We start from the raw sequence: 27220 nt of genomic DNA, 5'->3' as shown, positions 1-27220 counted from the left end.
TGGAAACTCCTGACCAGCAAATCTTTAGAAGCAAAGAACACAGCTAATTAACTGATAACATGGGAAGAGATTTCCCATTATTTAAATCAGACCGTAGCATTGTTTTGGTTTATCTTAGTTGAAAGGAATTTAGTATTTATTATTCTAGTTACAGCTGAATGACAAACCAAGTAGTGTAGGCGTAATGGGCTGAATAAGTCTGGATGACTGTCTTTGAGGCACGCAGTGGCAACAACCATTCAAGGCGCCATTTCTCAGCCGCTCCCGCCTTCCTCCTCCCAGCCCCTCTCCAGCCGCTGCGCAGGCGCTACCGGCTGCCCTGCCCATGACGTGGTGTCTGCGGATCTGCGCATGCGCCTTGGGACAGAGCCGTGCGCAGGCCGTGACGTAAGCCCCCAACGGTCGCTCACTGGTGGTTGTAGCGGCGCGCTGATCGACGTCATCACAACGCGACGACGCGCTGTTTTACGTCATAACTGCGACTGGCGGGGGCTGCAGTAGCCGGGCGGCACCATGCTCAAGGTGAGGGAGCTGTTGGTGGCCGTCACTGCTTAGCGCGGTCCGCCCGCGGCTGCCCATCCCCACTCCTCAGCCTCTCTCCTCGGCTCGGCCCCGCATTTCCTGCCAGCCCTCCCTGCGGCCGCCCCAGCCCCAAGTGAACCTCGTAGTGGCGAAGAGCTGGCGTGGCTGTGGGCGGGCGGGAGGCGCGGGAATCCTCAAGGCGGGCGGCGCAGCGCGGTGAGACCGGCAGGGGGAGCCCTTGGAGCGGTGCCGAGCACCGGGGCGGGTGCGGAGCTCGGCGCTGCGGGCTGATAACGGGTGTGCACACGTTATTTATGACTGCTGTCCCTGCTACTGCTCTGCTGCTTTGGGGCAGGCTGCCCGGAGCGGCGATGTCACTGTCTGTGGTGGTGGTAGTGGCCGAGAACCGTGTAGATGTGGCAGTAAGGGACGTAGTTAGTGGGCATGGTGCGGGCAGGTTGGACTAGATGCGTTTGTCGTTTCCAGTCCTAAGGATTCTGAGATTCCGCGATTCTGTGTAGTAACTTCATATGCTAGGGCAAATATCAGCCTTCCCAGAAGGTGCAGTGGAGGAATCGTTCTGTTATATTCTTCCCCGGCTTTGACAAGTTGATAATAATGATAACAAGTAAAATGCAAAGCTATAGATGTGAGGAAAAATATGGCACGACTTCTCTTTAATCTTTTAGTTCATATTCCATCACTTGTTCTGAGAACTAATATGCGATTTATTCCTCCTATTGGCGTTTTGTGGTTAAGAACTCGGAGGAGGGCAGTATGGAGCCAGGAGGCTGCCCTGTCCCTGGAGCTGTTCAAGGCCAGATTGGACGGGGCCCTGGGCACCCTGGTTTAGTACTGAATGTGGAGGTTGGTGGCCCTGCATGTGGCAGGGGGGTTGGAGATGCATGATCCTTGGGGTCCCTTCCAACCTAAGCCGTTCTGTGTTTCTATGATCACTGTGGGTCCCTTCCACCTTGAGATATCCTGTTTCTTTGAAATGCAATTGCATTTTCCACTTGGATTTTTAGATATAATTTACTTAGGAGTGTTCTGGTGTCTTCAGATAATGTTTATTTCTTCAGTCAGAAACATGTGGTTTTTTTTTTTCATTAAAGTAAATGCAGAGCCCTGCAGAGCACCCAGACAGAGCCTATTGTCCTTTTTTGGTATCAACTGAACAGCTGTAAGACAGGCAAACTGAGGGCACAGCTCTCCAAAATTGTGATACTAAACCAGTTGGTTTGATAATACATGGTTAATGTGGAGCTAAGATGTGAAGTCCAAATGCAGGCTTTGGAAGTTGGAGGCAGAACTACTCATCTCTCACAATGGTGAATATGAGATTTATTGTGCTTGTATGTATATATGGTACTTGATTACTGGTTATGTCTATCCTGGGAACATAGTATGGAGGGCCATTGCTGTGTAGCTTAGACAGTGCATTAAGAAGAGCTTGATCTCAGACTTCTAATGGTTAACATGTAAATATGAAACTGTCAAAGACTTCCTGCACTTCTGTCTTATGATTATGAGCAGCAGTTGTTTTCTGTTTGAGTAGTTGTGTGGTCGGTTTGGTCTCTTTGAGGAAACCAGGGTTGTTCCATCCTTATGCTCCACGGCTTGCATGCAGACTCGTATGGAAAACTGAAGTACACTGAAGCATTTTGGACTTGTTACTTCTGCTGGTGACGTCTAGAACATAAGTAGTATTTGAAGCAGGAGAACCTTGCCTACTGTGTAATGCAGCAGTCTGGATTTGTTTATCATAATGAAACAAATTATGCTATTAATTTTGGTATTATTTTGTGATGTTGCTCGGTTTCGTTGTTACTTTATACAGTAAACACTCGTGGAAACATTACGTGAAAAATGTGCACGTGTTTATTTCATATAACAAACTTTTGCCATATTTGGGAATTAAACTTTAGATACTTGTCTCTATGCCTTTCCTTGAAGTTGTCTTTTAGTTTGAAATTACTCTGATAAAAGTGGATGGGTGTCTTGATATCTTTTCTAGCCATGTGTTTTATTCTTAAGCATTTGAAAAATCACAGGAAGTAATATTTTACTGAAAGCGTATTTCTCTGAATGAAAATGCATCTTAAATCTTTGCCTTTTCAGTGAGAGAACAGCTTTGCAGTGAAAAAAGGCAAGAATGAGGAAATATATTCTGCAATTATGAATGGTTAGTGGTGTTTGTGCATCTCGGCTAATGGGAGTACGTGAAAAGTCTCTAAGCATCGGTGCTGCAGATTGCTCCCGTCTTTCCTTGGCTCTGAACAGAGCTGACCCAGTCTTTGTGGTGTTCCATTATAGTGCTGTAATAACGTGTCTGTAAATACAAATACAGAAAAACTTCACTTTTAAGTAAGTTTTTCCATACCTTTTGATCCATCAGATCCCTCATGTTTTTTTTCTGAAAAGCAATCCTATGACCTGGTTCTTGTGCTGCCCTCTCCTTCTTCACCCTCCCTTCTCAGACTGCACGGCCCTTTGGTGCTTGTCAGCACAAATATGTTCATGAGTAGGCTCAACTTGGTGACCCCGCATGAAGCTTTCCACCCGTGCAGGACTGACCTGTGGCTAAATGGGCCAGGTTGGTTGCCTCATGATAGGAGGTGTCTGCCATCAAAGCAAGACTGCTGGGAATGGGTGCTGTGGGCAGAGCTAGGCCTAGCTGTAACTGCTGCACAACCAAAGCACAGGCTTATCAAGCAGGAATGAGAGCATGAGACGCTGAAAGGTTTCCTGTTGAACTGCATTTATTGAGTAAAGCATTGTTGTTAATAAGGAGATGTGTTTGCTGGAAAATGCACATGCTTGCTTCATTACACAGCCAGTACTTTTTTTTTTTTTTTTTTGTTTTTTTTTTTTTTTTTTGTTAAAGTGCTCTCTTCTGTAAAGAAATGCAATTTGGTGTAGGTCAAGAATATAAGAAGAATTACATTCACCTTCATTGAGATGGTTGTGTTGTGAGGCTTGAATCTGAGGCATTCAAACTCAGTCACATCTCTCCTACAAAGGCAGGCTGAGAGAGCTGGAGAGAAGGCTTGAAGGAGACCTCACTGTGGCCTAGATAGTGATAGGACAAGGAGGTATGGTTTTAAGCTAAAAGAGGGGAGATTTAGGTTAAATGTTGGGGAAATTTTTCTCTGAGAATCAAAGAATCATTTGAGTTGGAAGGGACCCTTAAAGGTCATCTAGTCCAACTCCACTGCAATGACCAGGGACACCAAAAGCTAGATCAAAGTGCTCAGAGCCCAATCCAGCCTGACCTTGAGTGTCTCCAGGGATATGGGGCATTCACCACTTCTGTGGGCAACCTGTGCTTCACCAGAGAAGCTGTGGTGCCTCGTCCCTGGGGGGAGGCGCTCAAGGCCAGGTTGGATGAGAACCAGGGCAGCCTGAGCTGGTGGGGGGCAGCCCTGCTCATGGCAGGGGTTGGGGCTGGGTGAGCTTTGAGATTCCTTCCAGTCCGAGGCATTCTGTCATTCCTAAAATTGTTAGAAATTGGTGATTGATCTGATGCCTTCAACAACTAGAAATAAAAGGCTGAATTCTTTAGTACTGACTGCATAATAAAAAATAATGGTGCTATGGACAGTCATAAAGCTAAAATATGAATATCATATTCTTAGAATTTATACTGGCAAGGTTGACAAATGTGGGAAAAAATGGAAGACCTTTTGTGAGATGAAAGCTTTTACAGCTACTGTCTCCTTTAGTGTTAGGCTTTTCTAAATACCATCCTAATATTCAAGATGTTATCATATAGGTGCCTGACAGCATTAGATGCTGCACTGCTGACTTTCCCCTCTCCCCTGACTTCCATGTTAATTTGTTGTTTATCATCTACTGGGCCATGTATATAGCTTACATGGGTGGGTGTTCAAACATGTTTGCATTCTGTTTGAACTTACAGATATGTTTGTCTTCCCCTAATGTTTATAGGTAATTCGGCTGGGGGCCACCCCAGTAAGCCTGAGCTTGCTTTCTATCCAGGTTTATGCTTCCTCTTCAGAGAAGGGAACGTCCAAAAAAGAGTTGCTGAAAATTGATGAGGTAAGTATGGTTAGAGCAGCTAGCATTGTATCTATGCAAGAATACCTGCAGTATTCTGAAAGATGCTATACTTTGATGTATAAAACTCATTTAGGTACTTCTCTTTACACTTTGTATTCCTGCCTTTAAACTTGCTTCTCAGTTTTCAGCATTAGAGGCATTGATGTGACTGACTATGCTTCTCTTACCCAGGGCTGCATCTGCTGCTCTCTGCTTGACAGCATAGACTTGTCTGTATGCAAGTCTTTTTTGCGTTGAAGCCTTCTCTTCTTCATTGAGAAATTACTTTTCCCATTTGTAGACCTACTGTGGTCATGTTTAAAATCCACAGGACTGTTTTTAATCTAAGTAACACCATATATTTTTAATTATGAATAAACAGTGTTGGAAAACCGTAATAAAATTTCATTTGTGTTTTCCAGTACAGCGGCAAAATCAAAAGGTTTTATTTTTAAAAACACAGTAATTTATTTTCTTTTTTTTCAGGCAAAGTTTTTTCTTGGTAAAGTTCAGTCCTGAACATTGTAGCCTACAGGCTAGATTGCCTCTGCCCAGAATTATACCAGTTTTCCCTGCCTCGCAGCATTCAGGCGTAATTAACAACTAATATGAGAAGTAATGATAATAACTACCTGCTGCTTTATTTCTTCTCTAAGGTGGTACAGAGGTTCTGGCTGTTTCGTAAGGAGAGATCTCGAACACACTGTTAAGCAGTTGTGTAGTTACTCAGTGGCATTGTTGCATAGGTTTGGAACAGCCTCCAACATCGGGAAGGTGTATTTTTGTATTTCATAACCAAATACAGCTTTATGGCTGCCTTAAAATATGAAGTACTTCAGCCCAAGCTCAAGTGTTCCGCGAGCAGGAAAACAAAACGTAACCTATCTGTGTGTGCGTGGGTCATCTGTGTGTGTCTGCATCAGCAGCTCCCATGGGCAGTCAGTCTGAGAGGAGCGGTTGAAGCGGCCTCCTGTCTTCACCTTGGTGATGGTAACCTGGGCCTCTGCGTGCCCCGTGCCACCACTGGTGTGACTCAGTAATGAGGCAGCAGGCTGACATGACGTGTGTGCCGAGTCATTGGCTTGCCAACCAGCAGCAGAGCAGAATGTGCAGCACTGGGTTTCTGGCTGCTGTCCTGAGCATTCACAGCCTATGTTCATTTCAAACCAGGCAGCTGTCCGGTTTCATAAAATGCGTGGGAATTTCGCTCTCCTCCCTGAGACTTCTGTTCTGCTGCCAGGCACGTCCATTGGGGTTTCTGTTGGGGTCAAAGTTACAATGGTTTTGAGTATAGCAAGAGATGACCACATTTCCTGAGGAAATGAAACTTAAGATGTTTGTCTTTGAAAATATTATGGGAAATCCAATTGCACAAGTTGTCAGATTGTATCTTAACTAACGTTAGCAGATTTTTTTTAATGTAAGAGATGGCATTGTTTTCCAACTTGAAAGGATGCTAGCTATGCTTCTTAATGTTAGCTGAGAATAAACTACCAAAGCAAATGTGGTATAAAATAAAAATATCTCACTGTGAACATTTGTGCAGCGTAGAAACCACTAGGAACAGTTTTTATTTTGATCTGAATTTTACTGCTGGGCAGAATAGGCTTCAATCTTTGAACTGAGTGCTACAGTCTCAAATGTGTTTAGGTGACTGTAATAAATACACTGTGATGCAAAACTCTGAACACTGTGTTTTTCTATTTACCATGTGAGGATGCTCACTGCTCTTCAGATTTCTATTTGCTCAGGCGCATGGTGCTATTAATTCTGACAGTTGCTGATGTGATTAATGACAGCAACACTGGGATGTAGCACCATTTTCCTGCTCAGTAATAGCCAAATTTGTGTTGGATGTTACCTGTGTTAGAAACAACTAAAACTCTTTAATGATGGCTTGTGCAAATATAGAAAATGATCAACTGTGATTTCAGAGTGTATTAACTGGGAACCAGCAGTGCTGATTAAGACTAGAAACATTTTTCACTATTATGTTTTGTATTCTTATTAACTAGTTTAATATTAATCTATAACCTGTGACTAGAATCATATAGCAACTATGGATGAATTACGGATGAATGCACAGCAATTAGCAGTCATCTTCATCACAGTGTATAATTAAACTTAGTTCATAATGGTTGTCTCAAAGCTGTACCTGAATTTTTATTGTGCATTGTTCATATAGTAACCACCACGTTAGATGTCCTCTGGTTAGACTGTTTGCACCCTGAGAACTTATTTGCAGTTACACCTTTGTTTTTAACCTCTTGTTTGCTAATATTCACAGCTGTCACTCTACTCCTCTCCAGCTCGTGAGACTAAATATGTGGAGAATCCACAAACCCAATTGGAGGAGGGGGTTTCACAGCTACGGCATGCTATGGAGCCATACACAGCCTGGTGCCAGGTATCATGGTCTTGTGTTGCGTCTGGTAGTGCTTTGGTGGTAAGGGTGGAGGTTGGGTTCTGGTTTTAGGCACAGAATTAATAGATAGCAGCACAGGATTTTTAGGAAGAAAATAACAGCTATGCAAGTATTTTTTATTTTTCCAAAATGCTGCATCTCCTAATATTTTCCACAAGCTAACTGTGTTTACCCCTTATCACTCAAGCTATTTTTTCTTTCTGTTAATTAATTCCCTTCTATTTCCACAATTTCTGTTTAAAAAAAGTTACTAGCTGAAGCTTAGAATTACTGTCTGTAAATTCTTTGCGCAGTTAATTTTCATGAAGTAGTTATCAGGGAACAAAGTTACTTGAGAGGTTGATGATCAACTTCATAAACTGAGAATCAATTGTTATTGTTGAAAGTGCTGATGTCTGCATGAACAAATCTCCTAAGTTTTACTTACAACAGGAAAACTTGCTGTTTTGGAGTTGTTTTTTTTTTTTTTTTTTTTTTTAAAGTTTGCTTTCTAATGTTTGTAAAATGATTTATTTATTTATTTCAGGGTAGCATTACCTCTAAAGGAAACTTGCTGTGCAGAAAGCATTAAAAAAGACTTTTGAGGTGCCCTCACCTTAGTGATAGCACTAGATACTGGAAACTAATCTTTTTGACTAAAAATCTGTTCAAGCACATTAATAATGTAAAGTCGTGTTTGCTCTTTTATAGCACGCCTTTAGACTTGCTAATGAAGCCTGAACATTCTGCTTAGTACAATTAATTAGATGTCCATTCTCTTATATAGAAGTCTGAAAGGTTGAGGTATCACAAGTTGTGGTATATCTGGATTTGGTACTGTCCTGTGATTCAAGAGGACAGCAGAATGATAAATTGGCATTTTGCATGCTCAAGCAGTGTGTTTTGCAGGCAGCTGTACTGAATTGCCCTCCTTGCAAGTATGACACACTACAACTCTGTCAAAGTAAAAAAAAAAAATAAAAAAATAAAAAAAATCAGTATTTACTGACTGGGAATGTTGAGAGCAGGAACTTGGCTCTCCAGAAGAGCAAAAATCCTCTAGCTGCTACTCAGCAGCAAACCTGACCTCTGGGCCTTACTCTGAAACTTGCTTTTATATTTTGCTTAGGCATCATGTTTATAATAAACAGTCATGCAGTACAAGAATGGTCATTGGAGCAAAGATGATAGCAAAGGTCTTTGTAATGAAGGTTTAAGTTATTGATATTAGAGTACTGAGCTGTATGATGGCCCAGGGAGTGTTGAAGCTGACTTTTGAAGCAAGGGCATCCTTGTCATCTGGTTGCCTCTTGGCAGCTGTACATGTTTCTTTGCTTTACAAACTGACAGCTGTGAACCCTCTTGTTAAGCTGCAAATTGTTTCTCTTGTTCTGCATAAACAGCCAAAATGTTCAGATCAGGGTGTCCTTCCTGTCTGCACGTTCTCTGTTGCGGTACTGATCATTAATGGTACCAAAACATTTTGCAGAAATATTCAGAGTTTTTCAGACTAGTGATGTGTTTCTAAAGTGCCATCATCAAGCAGAAGTACTAGTTTCGGTTTTGAAGACAATGGGTGACTTTCTGTTCAGAGTTCTCTATTTTATTTAGAGTTCTGGCCTCTAATTCCCTCTTGGGTTACCTATGGTAATTCTGAGGTGAAATTTGAGATGAATTGTGTTGGCTGATTGGAGTGATTACTCATAAGCTTTGTGTCTCACTGGCCTGCTGTCTTCTCATTTGCCTTTTTTTTTTTTTTTTTTTTTTTTGGCTGGATGGTGGTCATGTACATGAAACGTGCTGTTCTGTTTACATCCAACAAGCCATTTCCTGGCAGTGGTTTACTGACTCATTCTATGAAGAGAACGTGTAGCCTGTATGGGCCTGGGATCACCTTGCTTGCTTAACCGTAGTCAGAGATAATTTGGATTCTTACCCCAGATATGCTAAAGAAAAAAGAAAATCATCTTTTAGTTGTCTCACAATTGTCTTTAAAAACACAACCCACAATATTGAGAAAATTGACTATATTCAGAATTTTACTTTTCTAAAATTACTTAACCCTATGGGAAACAATTCAAAACACAGATACAGAAATGAACTGGTTTTGTGTGAGCTGTGATAGATCACAGTTACTTAGCCTACGTGGTCCTTAGAACACTGTTTGTTTGTCGTTTCCTTCACTGGCTTGTAATAACAACACCCATTTCAGTTTGTTGTGTGTCACATGCTAATACTTTTTTTTTTTTGCCACAAGTTTTTGCTAGGTCACTGTTGACAGTGAGGAAATGGTAGTTCAAAAGATGATATCCAGCAGTATCCCAAACAAATGCTTTTCCACAGATAGAGCTCAAGTGGTGTTGCAAGACCATTCTTTTCTTTAGCTTTGGGCATACATGTTAATGAACCTGTTCCTTAATTAATGAATAGTCTTATACTGTCTAACTTGTTAAAGGTTTTTCGCTTAATAGCAATTAGCAAGGCTGTTCTTACTCAGTCTTTTTTTTATGTGATAAAACATGATGTGAACTCTGCATATATATCTGTTATGTCTTGTATATTTTCAGTCCAGGTAAAACCTTGCTTTGATAAGGTGCCCTTCAATCTACTTAGGACAGTGTACCAACATCTTGTTTCTCCAAGTCACCTTGAAAATTCGTTTTTGTTAGATACAGTTTCTTGAAAAGAGTAATGTATCACCTTGCAAAATAAGCCATGTCTCCCCCTGTAAAGCGCTAGGAAAGAGTTTGTTGCAGTGCTGCACTTGCCTCCTTTGCATTTACTGGAGTACTTTCGCAATGACTGAATACACTGAGAAACCTGAAATTCTCTCTGCAAGTAATTTGGATATGTGGTCAGGAAATCAGTGAAATATTGAAGAAGACTCCTGTGTTTTGAGGAACTGTGTTTAATCTCCATCCAAAGACCACTTGGAGAAAAAAATATGTATGCTAGCATAACCCCGCAATAAGTGAATGGGGAAGTGGGAATAAAAACAAGTAGCTTTCTTAAGATGGGTAAAATTGAAACTGTGAAATTGTTCTGTTTTTCCTCGGTTTCTTTGCTGGTTTTGTATATTGGTACAAAGCAATGCATGTTTTTTTTTTTTTTTCTTCTATTTCTATTTTTTATTAAATGAAAAGTTCTACAGGTAGGTTTTACAGGTCCAAAACTACAAAGGCATTATAGTTAGTTTAATCAGGAGGCTCCAGTAGGGACCCAACAGTTTTTCTTTTTTTTTTTTTTTCTTTTTTTTTTTTTTTTTTTTTTTTTTTTTCCAGTGAAAATCTATGGTTAGTGTTTCATCTGATTGGTATCTGTTTACCATTGTTTTCTTTTCTTTTCTTTTTCTAGGATCTTTATGCCAAAGCTATGCCCAAATTAGAGAAAGCTGTTGAGCATGGTAGAGGTAAATCAGTTTAGTTTTCTTGACTAGCAATTTAAAATGTAGGACTGTAGTGTATCTGTTATCAGAAAGGAATTTCACTAGGAGTGACTGTATATGGTTTTCTTAATCCATTTGAGACTACTTTTCTGTGCACAGTGTATCAATTTAAATTTCCTTTTCTAAACAGCTGAAGTCTGATACCTGCATCTCTCATAACCAATATTATTAAGAATGACACGTAAGGAAGAAAAGACTGACAAAGTATTCCCAGCCTAAACCAAGCATAATATATTAATATTTGCTTGACTCAGCCCAGTAACTGAAATTTACCTCGTACTGCTTTATTTCCTTGAATCTCCTAAGAATTTTGAATTAATTCAAAGTAACTTATTCATTTCTGAATGTTTTGGAAGCATCATATCTAGTCTTGTTGAGACTGAGCATGGATGCTATCTAGGACTCCTTTCAGATACTGCACCTCTTCCTTCTTGCATTCAACAGTCTCATGATCTCTTTAATGGCAGGTGTTTCATCTTCATCAGACTCCCACCCTGGAGTGAGCTTTGTTTTTGCTGTGTTCTTCCTTTGATCTGTGATTTGTTTTATGTACAGTGTTTCACTGAAACTAATACTTGTCGTCATGTAAATGCACTAATCTATTTTGTAAAGGATTTTAAACATTAATTTGAAAAGGTTATAATCAACATGCAAAAGAGCAGAGCAAAGCAGGCGGCCTGGTAGCAAAGGCAAAGTCTTCTACAAAAATTGGTAAATACAATACAATATTCAGTTTCATTCATGTGTCACTAGAGAAGATCTCAAAGGCTTTTGAATTTTATGCCAGCAGATCTAAAATGTGCGTGATAGTTAAATGTGTTTTGATAACTCTGTTTTGTAACAATCGCCAGCATATATTGATGATTTCTTATCACAAAAACACTTTCACATTACATTAATGCACTGTGCTCTGACTTCTTTTCAGAGGGCCGTGAATTTCTGCAAAACCCCCCTGCTGGATTTTACCCTAGGCTCGGTGTGATAGGTTTTGCTGGAATTCTTGGATTGTTTCTTGCCAGAGGTTAGTGGGAACCTTTTGAACTGCTTATGATAAAATTTTGAATAACGCATTTATCTGTGGGATTCTTTCTTGTTACTAATGTTTAACTGTGACACATGAGATCTGACTTAATCGCACAAGCATGTTTCTACAGTATTCTTCAAATTATACAGAACCTTCTTGTAAAAAGTGTATATAACCATTAATTAATGTTTATGAATATTGTATCTGTTATTGGACTCTGGCCTTTGATCCTAGTTTAATATAACAAAAGTAGGAAAGGAATTTATTTTTTTTTCTTAGCCAAAAAATCTTTTTTAGTTCTTGATCACATACGTAAATTACTGTAGAGAACTACAGAGTTAGTTTCATTGCACTAGTTGAAGAAACTAATCTATTATACTTTCACAGAAATAAACATAAATGTTACAAATGTTAAGAACTGTTAATCATGAACAAATATTTTGTATTGGTAGTGGAATATTGTACTGTAGTGGAATGAAGTAAAACAAGATGAATACTTTTTGGTACTGGAACTACGAAGTTGCAGAACTGAAACACTAGGGAGGACTCCCTTTGGATAAAAGTACACATAAAACATAAGTGTTGAAGAAATAAAGCATATGCTTGGCTATTCAGAAATGGAAGTCATTCTATCAATGTATACATTCATATTTGTACTCCTCATAAGATGTAATAATGCTTTCTTTTCTGGTGTGGGCATTTTCATGACAATCAAGATCTCTGTCTTAATCCATTTGACATTTCTCTTCAAACTCCTCCTGCGTCTTTAGTTACACAATTATGAATGATATCAGTTTCCAGTTGTCTGTAGCAGAATTATGAAAAACATGAAGATGGGGGGGGGGGGGGGGGGAAGTATTGAGACTGACTCTGAAATATAAGGTCCTAAGTTTTAATAAAAGCTAAAAATCCCATGTAGTACAAATATCCAGTTGGAGCTTGATGATCCATGAGGTCCCTTCCAACCCAAGCCATTCTATGATAGTTATAACTAAAAACACTAACTGTTGCTAGACATATATATGACTTTGCACATAGAAAAAACTGTTCTATGAGGAACAGAATTATTGAATCCTGACACCAGTGTGTCTCTTTTGTGACCCCCAATTCCTCTTTTTTCTGCTTTACTACTTGCTTTGTACCCATACCTGCTCCCATCTCCATTCCTTGTTAAACTGCGTTGTGCCCTGATTAAAATGTTCAGAATTTGCCTGGTGATTGAGCTGTAGGCATACAGCTTACTTGTTAGTTTTTGTTTTAAAGAAATACTTCAGTTTTTTTGTGAACTGCTGTAATGAAACAATTTAGAAAGACAATTTAGTCATAAGAACAGCTATGGACATATAAGTACCTGTGAATCAAGGTAACTTACAAACTTCATAGTAGAGCTTTACTTGTTCTGTGAGAATGCTGACCTAAACTTTCTTTGCCTGAGCTTTTCTTCTTTGTTTAGAAAAGAATATCAGTTGATAAAATTCTCTTAAGTATCTCTTAACTGTGGTTTGTGCTTCATTAGTTAGTTCCCAAATTTCCCTGGTATTAGTAAGGTAATTAAGGTAATTTTCACCATGGAAGTGGTCAGTGTTCCAGTAATACTTTTTTTTTTTTTTTTTTTTTTTTTTTTTTTAAATCAGTCAGACTAAACAGAAGATGTGCTAAACTCTATATAACAGAATTATGTTATTTATAAGTAAAAGTTGAGTAGGGCCATTCAGTTGTCTCCTAACATATATTCTAACAATGTATTTTTCATTGTGAAACAGGATCAAAAATAAAGAAGTTGGTGTATCCTGCAGGTTTCATGAGTATTGGTGCTTCCATGTATTATCCTCAACAAGCAGTTGCTATTGCAAAGGTCAGTGACTATATCTTTGAAGAAGTGTCTTTTACTTCAAATTATTGCTTCCTTTCAAATTAATCTGTTTTCGTAGAAGTCCTGTCAGCATGCTTGGTGCTTAAAAGAATAATAGCTTCCTCAAAGGGTATGTGGTATGCCTTGAATGAAGGACAGGCATTTTATGGGTGCTGCATCCCTGGAGGCATTTGGAGCCAGGCTGACTGGGGCCCTGGGCAGCCTGATGAAGTGTGTGGCAGCCCTGCCCTTGTTAGGTCTTGGAACTGGATGGACTTTAAGGTCCTTTCCAACTTAAGCCTCTCAGTGACTCCATTTCATTCAATGACTTTGTTTTGTTTTTTAAAATCTGATGTAGTCCTCAGTTTGAGGTACATAACCTCCTTTCTGAATCCTGAACCTCAAGTAATTGTAAATTAATATAAATAAGTACATACAGTTTGCATGTTTAGTTACAAAGAAGCCTGAAATGTCTTGAGAACAAATGAAAATAGGATTAAAAAGAAAAAAAAAAAAAGCAAAAGGAAATTCTGTGGAGAAATCATATGAATAACATTTTGAGATAAGGATCATTAGTTAGGTTTTGCTGAATAGAGTTTGAAGAAAGATACTGTGCACGTTCTGAAATGACGTAAGGGTTCTGCTGCTTATTGAATGCCTTCTCTGTTGATGCCTTTGTTGTTTCATGCACTTGCACATCATTCTAACTTAAATGTACGGTGCATTTCTTGGGCTGGGGAGGACGCAAGAATTACTGACAATTACTGACATTCCCTGTTCATCTTACATGCCTTGCTGTCTACACACTCTTTACTGTACTGTCAGATTCCCCAGTTCTACATCAAATTCTTTTTTTTTTTTCTTCAAATCTACAAAGTGCCTTTTCTTCAGTGTATCTGAAATATTTTTTATTTTAGGCTTTGATAAATTGGCTTGTGTATGATGCTGATATATCAGGATGAAAGTACGATGTTCTCAAGAACATACAGCTTGAGAATTGACAGGTCACTGATTTAAGGGGAGTTCAAATACAGCATTTTTTCCTTTGTCACCATGGTGATATGCTGATCTTGACAGGAATTTTTTTTTAATGCTTCCAGGATTCAGATGCTCTAAATACAGATAAGTCTATTGACTTATCCACAGAGAGTGAAAATTAGACAAGTGACAGGAAAAAGACTCTAAAATTCGAGAAGCTTAGATATTTCTGTTGTGAAATTTGAAATTCTATTTGTCATCTGAACAGTGAACTGAGAAATGATTAAATGGTGATCAAACTGATGTTACTGTATTGAAAAAAAGCTCTGTTCAGTCTTAACTGTGGATTTGCTACTAACAGCTTCACAATACCTTGTTTATTTTGCCGTAACTTTGAAGTACACGGTGTTGCTTTGATCAGTTCATGGGTCTTAGTGCAATCTGAATAACAAAAAATCCAATGAGGGACTCTGAGCCTGGAACTTGATTGAAGCGGGTTTAGCTTTGTTGACTTGGTCAGGGCACTAGATGTAAGAGTTTGAAAACTTCTGTGGAGAGAGTGATATCCTAGGTACACTCTTTTGGTTCCTCTAACCTCTTTCTTAAAGAAGAAAAGCTTTAAGTATATCATATTTTCCTATCTTATCATTCGAATGCTAGAATCTGAAATTGGAAATGCTCCCCTAGTATTGTTTGGAAAAGTTTTCTAGGCATGTGAAAAAAAATTCTGTAAGACTAAAATAGATGGCTGCAGCACTAAGCTTATGTGCCAGGTTAATAGAGGACTATAGGAAATAAGCTGGAACATAAATTTTAAGGTTTTTTATCTGTTCTTCATGTATTTTTTTTTCTTCATTTGAGTCTTTCATCAGCGATTTTCATTTGCAGAGGTACAGTTGCTTTCATCTGGTAAACTAATGGATTTGGCTTTTTTTTTTTTTTTTTTTTTTAAAGTAAAAAATACTTCCTCCTTTTTTAATCACTCTTCATCGGAGAACTGGAAATAAGCACAGCCAAGTACACCTGCAGTTGAGGTGCAGTGTTTGATACATCTGGAAGAAATCTTTTTACTTTAGCTGAAATGTGTGAGTTGAAAACTGAAGTCATAGCAGCAGAGTACAGTGTTAGTTGTATGTAGTTTTCAGACACTAAAATGCATGGACTTGGTGTTGGGGTTTGTTCTTTTTTTCTATCCTTCAGTAATCATTCTAACAAATGGCAAATTTGTAAGGGATTTATTTCCTCACTGTTGGCATTATTTTCATTTGTATACCTTAGAACAACCAGTCAGGTTGTATATGTGGCAAGGGAACCAAATTTAATATTAATGTTTCTTTTGCTGTAGTGGAACCTTTAACTAGTGTGTAAGAGCTGCATTGCTTTTCAACTAGCCGTAAAGCATTTCAAAATGTTTTGCATTAACTATGATTTATCTTCCAACTGGAAAACTTTCCATTATTAAATTACTGAAATCATTCTCTTTGTCATTAGAATTATTATTTTTTCCCTGGTATTAGAACTTGTCACGTTCCATGTAGCAGTATGTGCTTTATGTTTGCTCGCTTCTTGAAATGAGAACTTCCTAATACAGAAGTTTATTTACTTGTAAACACACAAAATTATTTGTTTCTCTTCTGAATGTGTGTCTCTTCCCTTGACCAGTTTATTCTGTGAGGCATAAACAGCTGTGCTGACGCAACTGAGTGCATGACACAATTACAGAGACTATAGATTGAAAAGGAGGAGTTGGGATCAATTGATCCATGTTCACTGCAGAATAGAAGAGGCATGTAAAATTGTACTACTTCATTAGCAGCGTACAGCAGAAAAGGCAGCAGATCCTCAATTTAGTTTTTCAGCATGCAGTTTTGCTAAAGAATTGCTAACTAATTCTCCTTGATAATCTTGACATCCAACATACAGAATATTCAGTATTATCTGCTTACAGTCTCGTGTGGAATTAAAAGATGGAAGAGTGTTCACGTGTGCGTTTGGCCTTAGGATATGCAGGTGGTGCTCCAGCAGGGCCAAATATGGCTACTCAGAGCACAGGGTCACGTTTAAACTATTTCAGAGGCCCTGTGCAAAACCAGTCAATCTGACTTTTGAACACTTGTTCACATTTTAGCACGCAAACTTTCTTGCAGCAGTGCAGTGAACAGAGGTATTATAACATGTAATAATTTAAAGCAAACAAACTGGAAATTATCTTTCAGAAATTAAGAATTGCGGATGGTTGTTGGGAAAAAAACGTGTCCTTGTCTGAAAGGAACTCTGTATCGGTGTTCAAATGAACACTTAGAACAGTTGAATGAACTTCTTGTACTCTTTCTGTTCCTTTTACTTTTCTGGATTGGAAGTGCCACTCCCTAGAATAATGGTGGAGACTGCAGTACCTGCCTGTTTCCTCTGAAACTGCTCTATCAGAAAGGGAGAGGTATAAAGTACACAATACAACACAACCTCCAGCTTTCTGCTAATAAGAGGGTGTATCAGGTGATTATCAAGAATTTCTTGGAAATAATCCTGTTGACCTTGTAACTTGCAGCTTACAGTTTTCTAGAACTGTGTTTCACAATGCATGTGAACTGTGAGCCTCTGCGTGGGTCCTGCCTCTTGAGAGGTGTGTGCAAATGTTGGAATAGTGGTTGACTCTGGTAGAATAACCTATGTGGGTTGCTGTACCTATGGTGTAGCTACTTTATTCCAACAACATGAAGGACCAGTTTGTCATTTAGTATAATTCATAATTAATCATATGACTTCCATCATTAGAATATTTTTAAATGGTGCTGTTCAGTTTTTAAGCAGGACCGAGAGAGATTTTATGGACACTTCTTGTTTCTCATTTTGTGTTGATTGCTGCGTGTCCTCAGTAACACTGCAGCAAAAAAAAAAAAAAACCACACACAAAACACCCCAAATAACCACCAAAGCCCAACCCTGCATTTGTGTTTTGTAGCAGTTATCTTCCAGTCCTGGAAAGTTTATGCTCCTTGCACCATCCTATCAGATCAGGCAGAGGTTTTCAGGACTAGTTTGTTGGAGTACTCGAGAGTGTGCACTCCTGAATACTGTATAAGATGAATGGTTATACCTGTGTTGCTTGCATGGAAGGATTCTGGAGATTTAACACCTTCATCCCCAGAACTATTTGAGTTTTTTTTTGTTGTTTTTTTTCCTGATGACTTTTACAGACTTAAAATATAGGGGAAAACTCTGTGTATTGTATCAATTTGTTTAAAATCGAATCACAGCTGTAATCATCAAAGATGATGACAAAGATCCTCGCTGTTGTATTTGAAACATCCCACATCTCAAATTTAGTTGTGGCTTAGAAATGCTGCTGTTGGTTTACATTTGGATTTCTAGTTCGTTTGGTTTTAGTTCCTGGTATGTTCATTATTAAGTAGCTTCTTTAGTAAGGTTTATGCAGATTTGTGGCTGGCTGTTGAGATCATCTGGTTTTCTCTGTATATTGATAAGTCTGGATTTAGGAATGAGGGATTTGTTACTGAGATGCTGATGCCAAACTCCTTATGTGGTGAATGTGATCTTCATATATCAGCAGAAGGTCATTACTGCATAAAGCCTCTGGGTTTTCAATGCAGTGTTTTTTAGAACCTCGTATGTTTGTGGACATAAGCTGGTCTACTGATATATTTCAAATCCTCATGTTACTGATTTGAGTGGAACTTTAATTGCCACCTGAAAGAGAACTCTATGATCCTTACTATCAAGTATTTATCCTTGTAAGCAGCTTGCAGGTTTTTATTTGCACTTCCTAAAATCTAATGCAGCACTGAAAAAATTATAAGGCTGGAGGTCTCAGTACTGTTTGAAAATTTGTAATCGTAAGCTGCAATACAAAGGTAGCACTGTGATCTCTGCCCACATCTGTCATGGTGGTGGTGCACAATTGGCATAGTTTATTTGGTTCAGACCAAAGGAAGTAGTTCTTTGTGATACGTGCCTAGCAGTAGTACTCCTCAGCACATGATGTTCTGGATGCTAGAAGTTGCATGTGACTCAAGAGGAGACAGGATAAGTTCATAAGGAGGTACATTCATTGGGCATTGTTAGACACAGGAATGGCCTCTGATTCAGGGAAACTCTGAGCAGCACATTGTTGGAAGCTGGAAGAAACTTCAGAAGAATCACTTGCACTTGCTCTGATCTGATAGTGGTAGTTTTCCAGTTTCTCTCTTGGAGAGAGAATTATACCTTCTCATTTCTCAATTTCATTTAGCTTTTAGTTTAATCTGTCTAGTTAGTCAAATTGTCTGTTTTTATGTCCATTTTTATAAGAAAAACGTGTTAATCTGAAAATTACTACTGATGTGAACCTGGAGCTGTAAGAACCTAAAACTCTTAGATGTTAGGATGCTATGTATCTATGGATGCTATGATTATTATGGTTCCATATCACGTAAGGGGTGAGAATTCTCACATTAGACTTAGGAATTTGTCCTGTTACAGAATTCACTGTTGGTGTAATGGTGTAATATAGCAAGCACTATCTTTCCTTAGCTGTCTTCTCTTTTGAGGCTTAATAGCTAGTTTGTTACAGCCATCTGTCAGCACATAAAGTTTTTGTTCTAAATTGCAAATAAGAATAAACAAGGGAGCGCTCCTACTAGTCTATCAAAACAGTGAAAATGTAAAATTGCAAAATAGTATCAAAGTGAGAATGATTTTTTTCTCTTTAAAGTGAGCATGGGCAATTGAAGAAATAATTCATATATATTAAATATGTTGAACTTGTTATAACATTATAAAACTCAGAATTGCTTCCGCACATCATCATTCCACTCCTTTCTATACAGATGTATTTCATGTAGTCTTCTAACAGCGCTTTCTAGCGAGTTGGCTTTTCTAATTTCCCATGTATTATTTTTCCCCAAGGTGTTAATTAAGACTTTATTCTCTGAGCTTGAACAGGAAGATGTTAAAGGTCTTGGGTTCTGGGATTTTTTTTCCACACGAACAAGAAACAAATCAATATTTCTCAGATTAGACTCATGCTTTCAAGTATCTTTTGTTTCAAAGGTTGCTGGTACCCATCTGTATGACTGGAGTCTTCAGGGATATATTGCTGTAGAATCTCTTTGGAAGGATAATCCTAAAAAGAAGAAGTCTGGGAAAAAAGGTGATAAGGTAAGAAGACTGAAAAACTTGATTTCTGGATTAGGAGAAAAATCTACCAACTTGTTTTCAGACAAAGAAATAATTTTACCTACTCTGACTTAGCTTACATTTCTAAAGACAAAGATTTCATGTTATATTTCCAAGTTGTGGAAAAATACGAGGCTTATTTCAGTTTCAGAAAGTGGTTGGAAGTTTTATTTTTGTAGTTGTTTTATATTTCTATCATTGCTTATTTTTATTAGGTCTATGTGTTGTGACTGGATAATAATGTCTGATAGAGCAGCATGCAGTGGCATCGTTATGCTCAGGCAACTATTCATAAATACTTCAGGAAAAAGAAAATCCACAAAATTTGAAGGAAGATGCTATTTTACTTCAAATGCACTTTGCATTCTACAAAATGCAAGATTCAAAAGTAGTGCAGCGTGCACTAATTAGTGCAGTAAGTGATATTAGTTGACAATTAGAATTGACTTGTGAAGAAAGGGGAACTTGTTTTGTTGATTCGTTACATTATGTAATGTCTAGGTCATAATTTATAGGCTGCCTAAAGCTTCTGGAGTTAATTATCATAATGATGTTTGTTTTTTATCTACTACACGTTTCCATTAGGCCTCAGGGGCAGGCTGTCCTTGTAGTTGTACCTCTGATATAGATAAAGAAACTAGATAGATGTGGATGGCTCAGTGAATTGCAGTGTAAGAGACTGAACGATTGTGCTGTTATATAAAATGTGCATGAGGGACAACCTGTAAGATTTTTCAGGGAATTTTTTTAAACTTCTAGTTAAAAATTCAACTATGTAACATAAAGCATTTGAGGTTTAAAATCCACTGCTAGACTCAGTGCTTTTTTTATTCCTAATTTCTAAGCAACTGTGCTATTTCTGCTGATGCAAACTGCTGCCTTAGCAGCAGATTGCTTCCTTTCTCTTATTTTAGTTATGGCAGAACTGAAATGTGATTTGAAAACAATTTTGAACCAGCAGAAAGCCTTGGTGGTTCACTGTGACCTGATAAGTATGTTAACAGTTCATGCTAGGTTGACGATGATGCGTGGCTTTAATGGTGGTGTTCTGGGAACAGAAACCTGAAGACCACAGCAAGATATTTGCAACCCAGAGGTCTAAGAAGTAAGTGGGATGGCCACCGAGAGAAACAGGTTGCACAGGCAACTGCACTTGAGTGGATTTTGAGTACTGAAGTGAGTTTCCTGCGCAGGGCTAGGCGTGGGGCTGGTTCCAAACAAAATGAGTTGGAGAAATGCTCACCTATCTTATCAGCTGCTGAGTCTTAGGGGAGCCATTATCAGCTGACTTTTCTTGTGGATACTCGCCCTGTTTTGGCCCCTAGGCTGTTTAATTAATGCACTTGTGTTACTCTTTGAATAAGCAAAGGTTAGTTAATCATACTGTACCTTTCCTAAAACCTTGTCTGTCAAAAAATGTCTCAAAAAAGTAGGCAACATAAAAATATGTCAGAAAGGCAAACTGATTGCATCAGTAAAAATTAGCGGAGCTTTTTCTTTCATTGTGTCCTAAGATGTCAAAAGGAAAACGTGGTTGTTGTTGGAAGGCAAAAACTTTTGAAGCCTTCATCGTACTATAAGGTTTATTCAAGCACTCACTACCTCAGCAGAAAAACAAAGAACATGCAAAGTTAGAGACCATTGAGTAAACATACTTCTTTCTCTTCCTCCTTGCCGACTCTTTATATCGTGCTCCTCAGTTTCCAAAATGTTATTTGCACAGAAGATTGAACAGTTCCCTTCTAGAGTTAATGTAACTGGTCAGGTATTGTTGGTGTTACCTGTTGTCAGTTAAGTTGGTGATGAGAAAAACCTGCTGGGCAATTTCCTTAGGTCTAAGTTGGTGAAACGGTACCAAATACGTAGTTGAAAAGATATGATTTTGTTTGTTTTGTTTGCTTATTAATGATAGTGTAGTGATGATGTGGTCAGCCATACCTATTAATGAAAACCTCCACATTTTTTTTTGTGCATACAGACCATCACAGCACCACTAAAATGAAAGGGGAAGCCTTCCAAAGAAAAACTTCTGTCCATCTGTAATGCTCTGTGGTTATACTAATGTAAAAAGGCACTTTCTGTTTTTACAGTTGATGAGATCCAGAAAATCGGTACAAACTATCACATCAACAGGACTTCTACGGAAATGTCAAGAAATTTCCCATCCCTGGATGTGTTTAAAAACCGTTTGGATGTGGTGCTCAGGGACACGATTTAGCAGAGGGTTGTTATTAAGATAGTGTGGTTAGGGTGTGGTTGGACTTGGTGATCTTAAGGTCTTTTCCAACCTGAGCAATTCTATGATTCTGTAAATACTTCTAACTATCATGTACCAAAGTTGACAAAGCATTCTGGGGTAGGTTGTAGGACAACAGGTTTTTTTTTTTTTTACCCTAATTTGACAACATGGTGAAATAATTGGGTTGTTTTTATATATTCTTTCCCTAATTGATATAGCAGGCAGCTAGGCTTCCTAACTAGGCAAATGCAAATGTTATTCTTGAATTCTTACCATGGCAGTTGTTCCTGAAACCATGCCAGAGCAAATGATGTTACTTGCTTGTTTTTGTGACATTTGCTCTCGTGTTTCTTTGTTGCTACATAAAGCATCCTTGCAAATAATCAAACTGTGTACGGGTGGCTCTTCTTGGCTTGTGTTAATTTGTTACACAGCTCATAATTTGTTTGATAGTCATAGGTACCACAGCTGTGCATAACTTCATGTTTGTTGATGTGGTACGTGGATTTTCTAAAGGTTTTATGAGGCAGTAAGCTATGCCAAATTGAGGTCATATCAACTAGGTTCTGCCAAGAAAGATGAATTCCAGGACCTTTTGCTCCAGTGTTTGAAATGCTGACTGGAGCCCCTCTGTATACCAAGTTAGTCTCTAGTTTTGAATATGTGATTTGCAGTATAGCATTCTGGTATCCTGATGCTGGTTTACTGAAGGAAGAGGTTGTTGGATTAGAAGTGCTCAACTCGAACTATACAGATACCATAAGTGACAATCTGTGTTCACATTTTTTATTTGAAGAAGGGTGAAACATTTTCTTCAAAAAGGACATGAGGAGGAGTTAATTAGCTTCTCTGTGTGTTACCTTGATATCAAGTGGACAACTTTGCTATATCTTCCCCCAAATAGAGAAGACAGAACAAGAAATGTAACCAGCTAATTGGTAGCCCAGGAGTATGTGAAGCATTCTGTCTTCTGAATATTTTTTTGCCTACCTGATTACTCACTCACAAGAAGTGATTTCGCAAGTATCAGTGAAATTACTGTTAACATTTATATTACCAAGTAGTAAGCCTTCAGGAAAGGTGACAGTGAATTCAAACCTTGTTTATCTTGGTTTGCAGTTGATAGAGAATCACATCTATGATTTTATATGGTTTTTAGGAATGATGAATGCTGTTTGGAGCTCTTTAGAGTAGCCTTAGGCAACACAAACTTTCATTACTGGAATTTTGCAATTATGAAGGCTCATACTTTGCATTGGCTCTGGTTAGTCTTTAAGTAACTGGTCTCTTTGCCCAATAAAATCCATGCAAGATCTCCTCCCTCTACGCTTTTCTTCTTGCTTTACCATTCAAGTCCAGCTGAACTGTTAAGCCTGTGAATTGCAGCTTCTTTTTTTCCCACTACAGGATCTTTGTTTAATTCTCGATGAGATCAGCTGGTATATAATACCTGCTCTTAAATCAGAGGGCTAAAATAACTGTAATGGCTGGACGATTGTTGTGCAACAGCTTTAAGGACTGTAGCTTTATATGCAAAAGATAATAATAACTTCTTTACAGAGAACTGCTTAAACATCTGTATTTCAGAGCTACAGTTTAATACAGCTGACCTGTCAGTTTCTTGTTTGTCACTCAGCTCCTCTGATGATAGCTGTCATGAAATGTGGCCTTTTTTGTCTTTCCTCTTTTGTCTCTGATTTTGCTATTTTTATCATCTGTACTGTTCTGTGGGGTTGTTAGCTCTCGTGCTGCAGTGGTTTCATCTTCAAGTGATGAAGGCCTGTGTCCTGGCACCAAGTCACTTAGGCACGGGTTTTGTTCCAGCCAGTGAGCTGAAACATACTGAAACACAGAAAAACGCTTTATTCTGTCAGTTAGTTCTTTCTTTGTCTTCTCTTTATACCAATCAAAGAGTTAGCTTGCTCTGTTCTCAGATGTTTTGGATTCTCCCTCTTCCTTGTTATAGTGAACCAGGCACCCACTGTTTTTACTGAAATGGCTGAAATGTAGTGAAACAGAACAGCACTAGAGCTCTAATAACATCCCCCTTTTCAGTTTGTGTTCCTTTCTTTGTGTGCTTTTTTCACCTTGTTCAATCAGTAATAAGATCGTACAGAAAACTGATTTTTATTTTTTTCCCATGCTGTCTGTTGTTTATACTTTTTAAAGGAGCTTCAGAAATTCAGAGAAACTCCTACAGCTTATTGGTTGAGTTTCATTCCTGGTCCTGTGATAGCAATTATCTGAAATTTACCAATATTTTCTGCATATACAGAAGTACATATGTGTGTACATACATACCTACACGTGCTTAGTTAAGCACAGCTGTTAGAGTATCTTATTAAGCATCAGCTGGTAACAAAGTGCTCTGAAACCCAAAGGCTGTTCAGCTCTGGGTTGCTCATTTCTTGCACTGGGATCAAGGGAGTGGTGAAAGTGGAAGTTGTGGTGTCAGTGTCTTGACTGGGTAACTTAACCATGGGCATCATTAATGGTCATCATAGCAAACCTAAATCGTGTTTTGGGAGGTTTGAGTCACTTGTGGTTTAAGTATATTTTAAAACAAAGCATGAGCAGCTGACAGATTTCCTGTAAATACCGAAGATTTGTTGTTGGTGGCTTCTTAAGAGACAGCAACCTGAACTGAATGATAAGCATCTACTTCTGAGAGAAAATACTGTCTGCTGTCATACATTCACTTTTTAGTGTTTTGGTAGTAAGAACAAAAACAGAAAGGAACTTGAAAAGGCTGCAGTTTTTTAGAGGCTGAGTCCTTAGTTTGGGTCGTGATGAATGTAAGTGTTTGAGAGGAAGAATCTACCCTATGAAAGGTTGTGCTTTCTAGAGTGACTTAAAATACAAGAACATTTTTATAGTGCTCCATATTTCTGAGAGAGCAAATTTCAAGCTCAACTAGAAGTAAGCAACTGAGAATGTGTTACTATTGACTGACTGGGAGAGGGATGTCTTTATTCTAAGCAACATTTGGCAAACAAAAGAGACAGAAGAAAGGGCAAATTAATAATCTGTGAGCCTAAATGCTTTGTTTTTCTTTTGTAATTGTTCATTTCTGGGACCAGACTCTCTTTTGCAAGCCCCACCACTCCCCCCCCTCCCCCCCTTTTTTTTTTTTTTAACTAGACCAGCTTGCTTTTGAACTTCTAAATACATTAGTAAAAATGTTATAGCAACCCTGTCTGATGGCTTCAAGTCTAGAGCCTAGGTCTCAGTAAAGTCAACTTGACTTTTTTTTAAATCAGTCACTGTCTGAAACTATAAAAAACATTGTGTATGGTCATCTTACTTTCATTATTTTGAATTTCAAATAATGAATTTCTTCTTTAGATCTTGTGGAATCCTTGTGTATTGAGTACAGGAGCGCGTTGGGGAGATTTGTTACAGTCACCGTGCGTTTGAAAATGTCAGTTGCATAAGAGTACAAAATATTTCCGCTCCTGCTGTGGGATAGAAATCTGATGCACGAACTCCTCTGTTCACCCAGATGTGTTATGGAGTGGTTGTGTTGAGCCAGAAAATAGGAAGATTTTTGACTATGTGCCTGCTTCTAATAACAAGAAGGCATTGTGCCATGGAGGAGGCTGTCTTCTGGGTCATTGACCTAACCGTGTTAGTTTGCTTCTAATTTGTTTTGGGTGAGACTTGAGGACCTTGGAACTTGGTAAAATTGTGTTTATATCCTGTGCTAGCTCGAAGGACTTTTTTTTCTGTCTACCTGCTTTAATGCTTTATCAGGCTCACTCATTACTGATGTAGTAAGCAGGGGCAGCGAATGGAGTTAAAAGAATGTGTTAATTGCTAATTGAACCAACGTGTTTGTATGTGAGGAGTGACAGTTTAGCGGTGGTTTGACTTGAATTAAACAACTCCTGATGGGTCTGGTGAAGACAAGTCCTGTGATGAGACCTGCTGATCTCATCAGCACAAATGAACTGAGCAGAATCCCTGTTTCCCTACACTTGTTATTGTTTGTTATATTGGCTTTTTTTTTTTTTTCTCCTTCCAGAGCCAAAAAAGCCCCAACCACAAAAAAAAGAAAAAGCACTCTACCTGGGTATCATTTTCATTTTTACAAGTCAAAACAAGCAAGTGGAAGAACGCAGAACCCTCTGTGAACAACTTATTTCTAGTTCATTTGTTCAGGATTGAGTAATCCCTGAGATGAGGCATCATGAGTCACTTTGTTCACTGTCAGAACGTACAAGTTCCTGTACATGAGAATTATAAACTATGTCACTGCTTTGAAATGGGTGTGTTCTGTGGATGTGACTTCATTTACTATGAAATATCCGGGATAGTGATCAAATCAGTGTTTTTTCTTTCTAAAGAAAGACTTACCTTCTAAAAGTCTTGCTAGTGATATTTTGAGTAGGAACTGTAAGAGTTATATTCATAATTCAATCTATGTTTTTCCATCACATTTATTTAAGGCGTGTTGGTAAAAATCTCTTTTCTGAATACAAACAAAGGACAATTTAATTTTAGTGCTGAAAATGTAAAAGTAACTTTTACATTTGAGGTTGGGTGTGGCCTCCCGTCATTTCATCCTTCCTCACGTTCAAAGGAGATCCGGATTTGAAGATAGATGTGGTAGCATGGACCTTGTGCAGTCACGTGGTGAATATCTCCAAGGATAGGGATTCAACAGCTTCTCTGGGCAACCTGTGGTGTGATTTATTTCCCTCTTTCCTTATATCTACTACTAGAAACTTGCTGTACTGCTCCCGTTTCCTTTTGGTGTGAACCTCGAGAAGAGCCTGGCTCTTCCAAATATGTAGATGGCCATTAAATGACTGTGTTTAGAAATTGGACTTCCCCTTTGGCTGGTCTTGAGTCTGAAGAGGCCTAGGTCTCTCAGCCTGTTCTCCAATGTTGTGTTCTTCGTTCCTCTGTCTGTGTGGATGTCCCTTTAAGTTTTTTTCTTTTTTTATTGACATCTATTTAAAACAGTAATCAAGTGGCTGTTTGTTATAGCATACTTGGCAAATAGATAAACCAGATGCTGTAACAAGCATCTCTTCATTCTTTGATTTCCATCGTTTATTTCAGAGAAAGTGTGAGAACACTCTTTCAAAGGATATGTATAAAAGAGGCCTATTGTATAAGTTCACACAGAATTCAAAGAATGCAAAATAGCAACTACTCTGTGGGAATTCATCCTCTGTTATTAGTGCAGGCAAAAATGAGTCAATTAAAGCATCTTCTGTTGAGCTGCTTGTTCTTTCAAATCCATTAATTGCTGAGCTAACTACAGGAAGACTAAAATCTCAAAACAGTTTGGGAAGGGTATCACAATGAACTAACCTCATCAATCACTTGATTTTTTGCAAGAAGTTTTTGTTCCAGCTTTTGACAAGGGCTCCTGTTCTAGCAAAAATATTAATAATGGCTTGCCTCAATTGAAATGTTGTGCCTGTTTTTCTCTCCTTAAGAGTGAAGTGGAGGGTGACAAGCCCCTGGAAATCCACGCTGCTTCAAATGAAGAGCGAGCCCTGAAGTAG

General features: G+C 38.5%; 1 protein-coding gene across 1 annotated transcript; it reads left to right on the top strand.

Moving 5' to 3' along the window:
* Positions 1 to 893: 893 nt before the first annotated feature.
* On the top strand, positions 894 to 27220 carry APOO (apolipoprotein O; the record flags this gene model as incomplete). Its single annotated transcript, XM_079547998.1, has 8 exons — positions 894 to 944; positions 4474 to 4584; positions 6872 to 6991; positions 10343 to 10397; positions 11359 to 11454; positions 13221 to 13312; positions 19337 to 19444; positions 27152 to 27220. 8 exons carry the CDS (start codon positions 894 to 896, stop codon positions 27218 to 27220), a joined length of 702 nt encoding a protein of 233 aa, XP_079404124.1.

Source organism: Tetrao urogallus, assembly GCF_951394365.1.
Source record: "Tetrao urogallus genome assembly, chromosome: 1".
Taxonomy (NCBI): domain Eukaryota; kingdom Metazoa; phylum Chordata; class Aves; order Galliformes; family Phasianidae; genus Tetrao; species Tetrao urogallus.
Note: the sequence above shows the minus strand (reverse complement) of the source record. Positions and strands in the feature narration are given on the sequence as shown.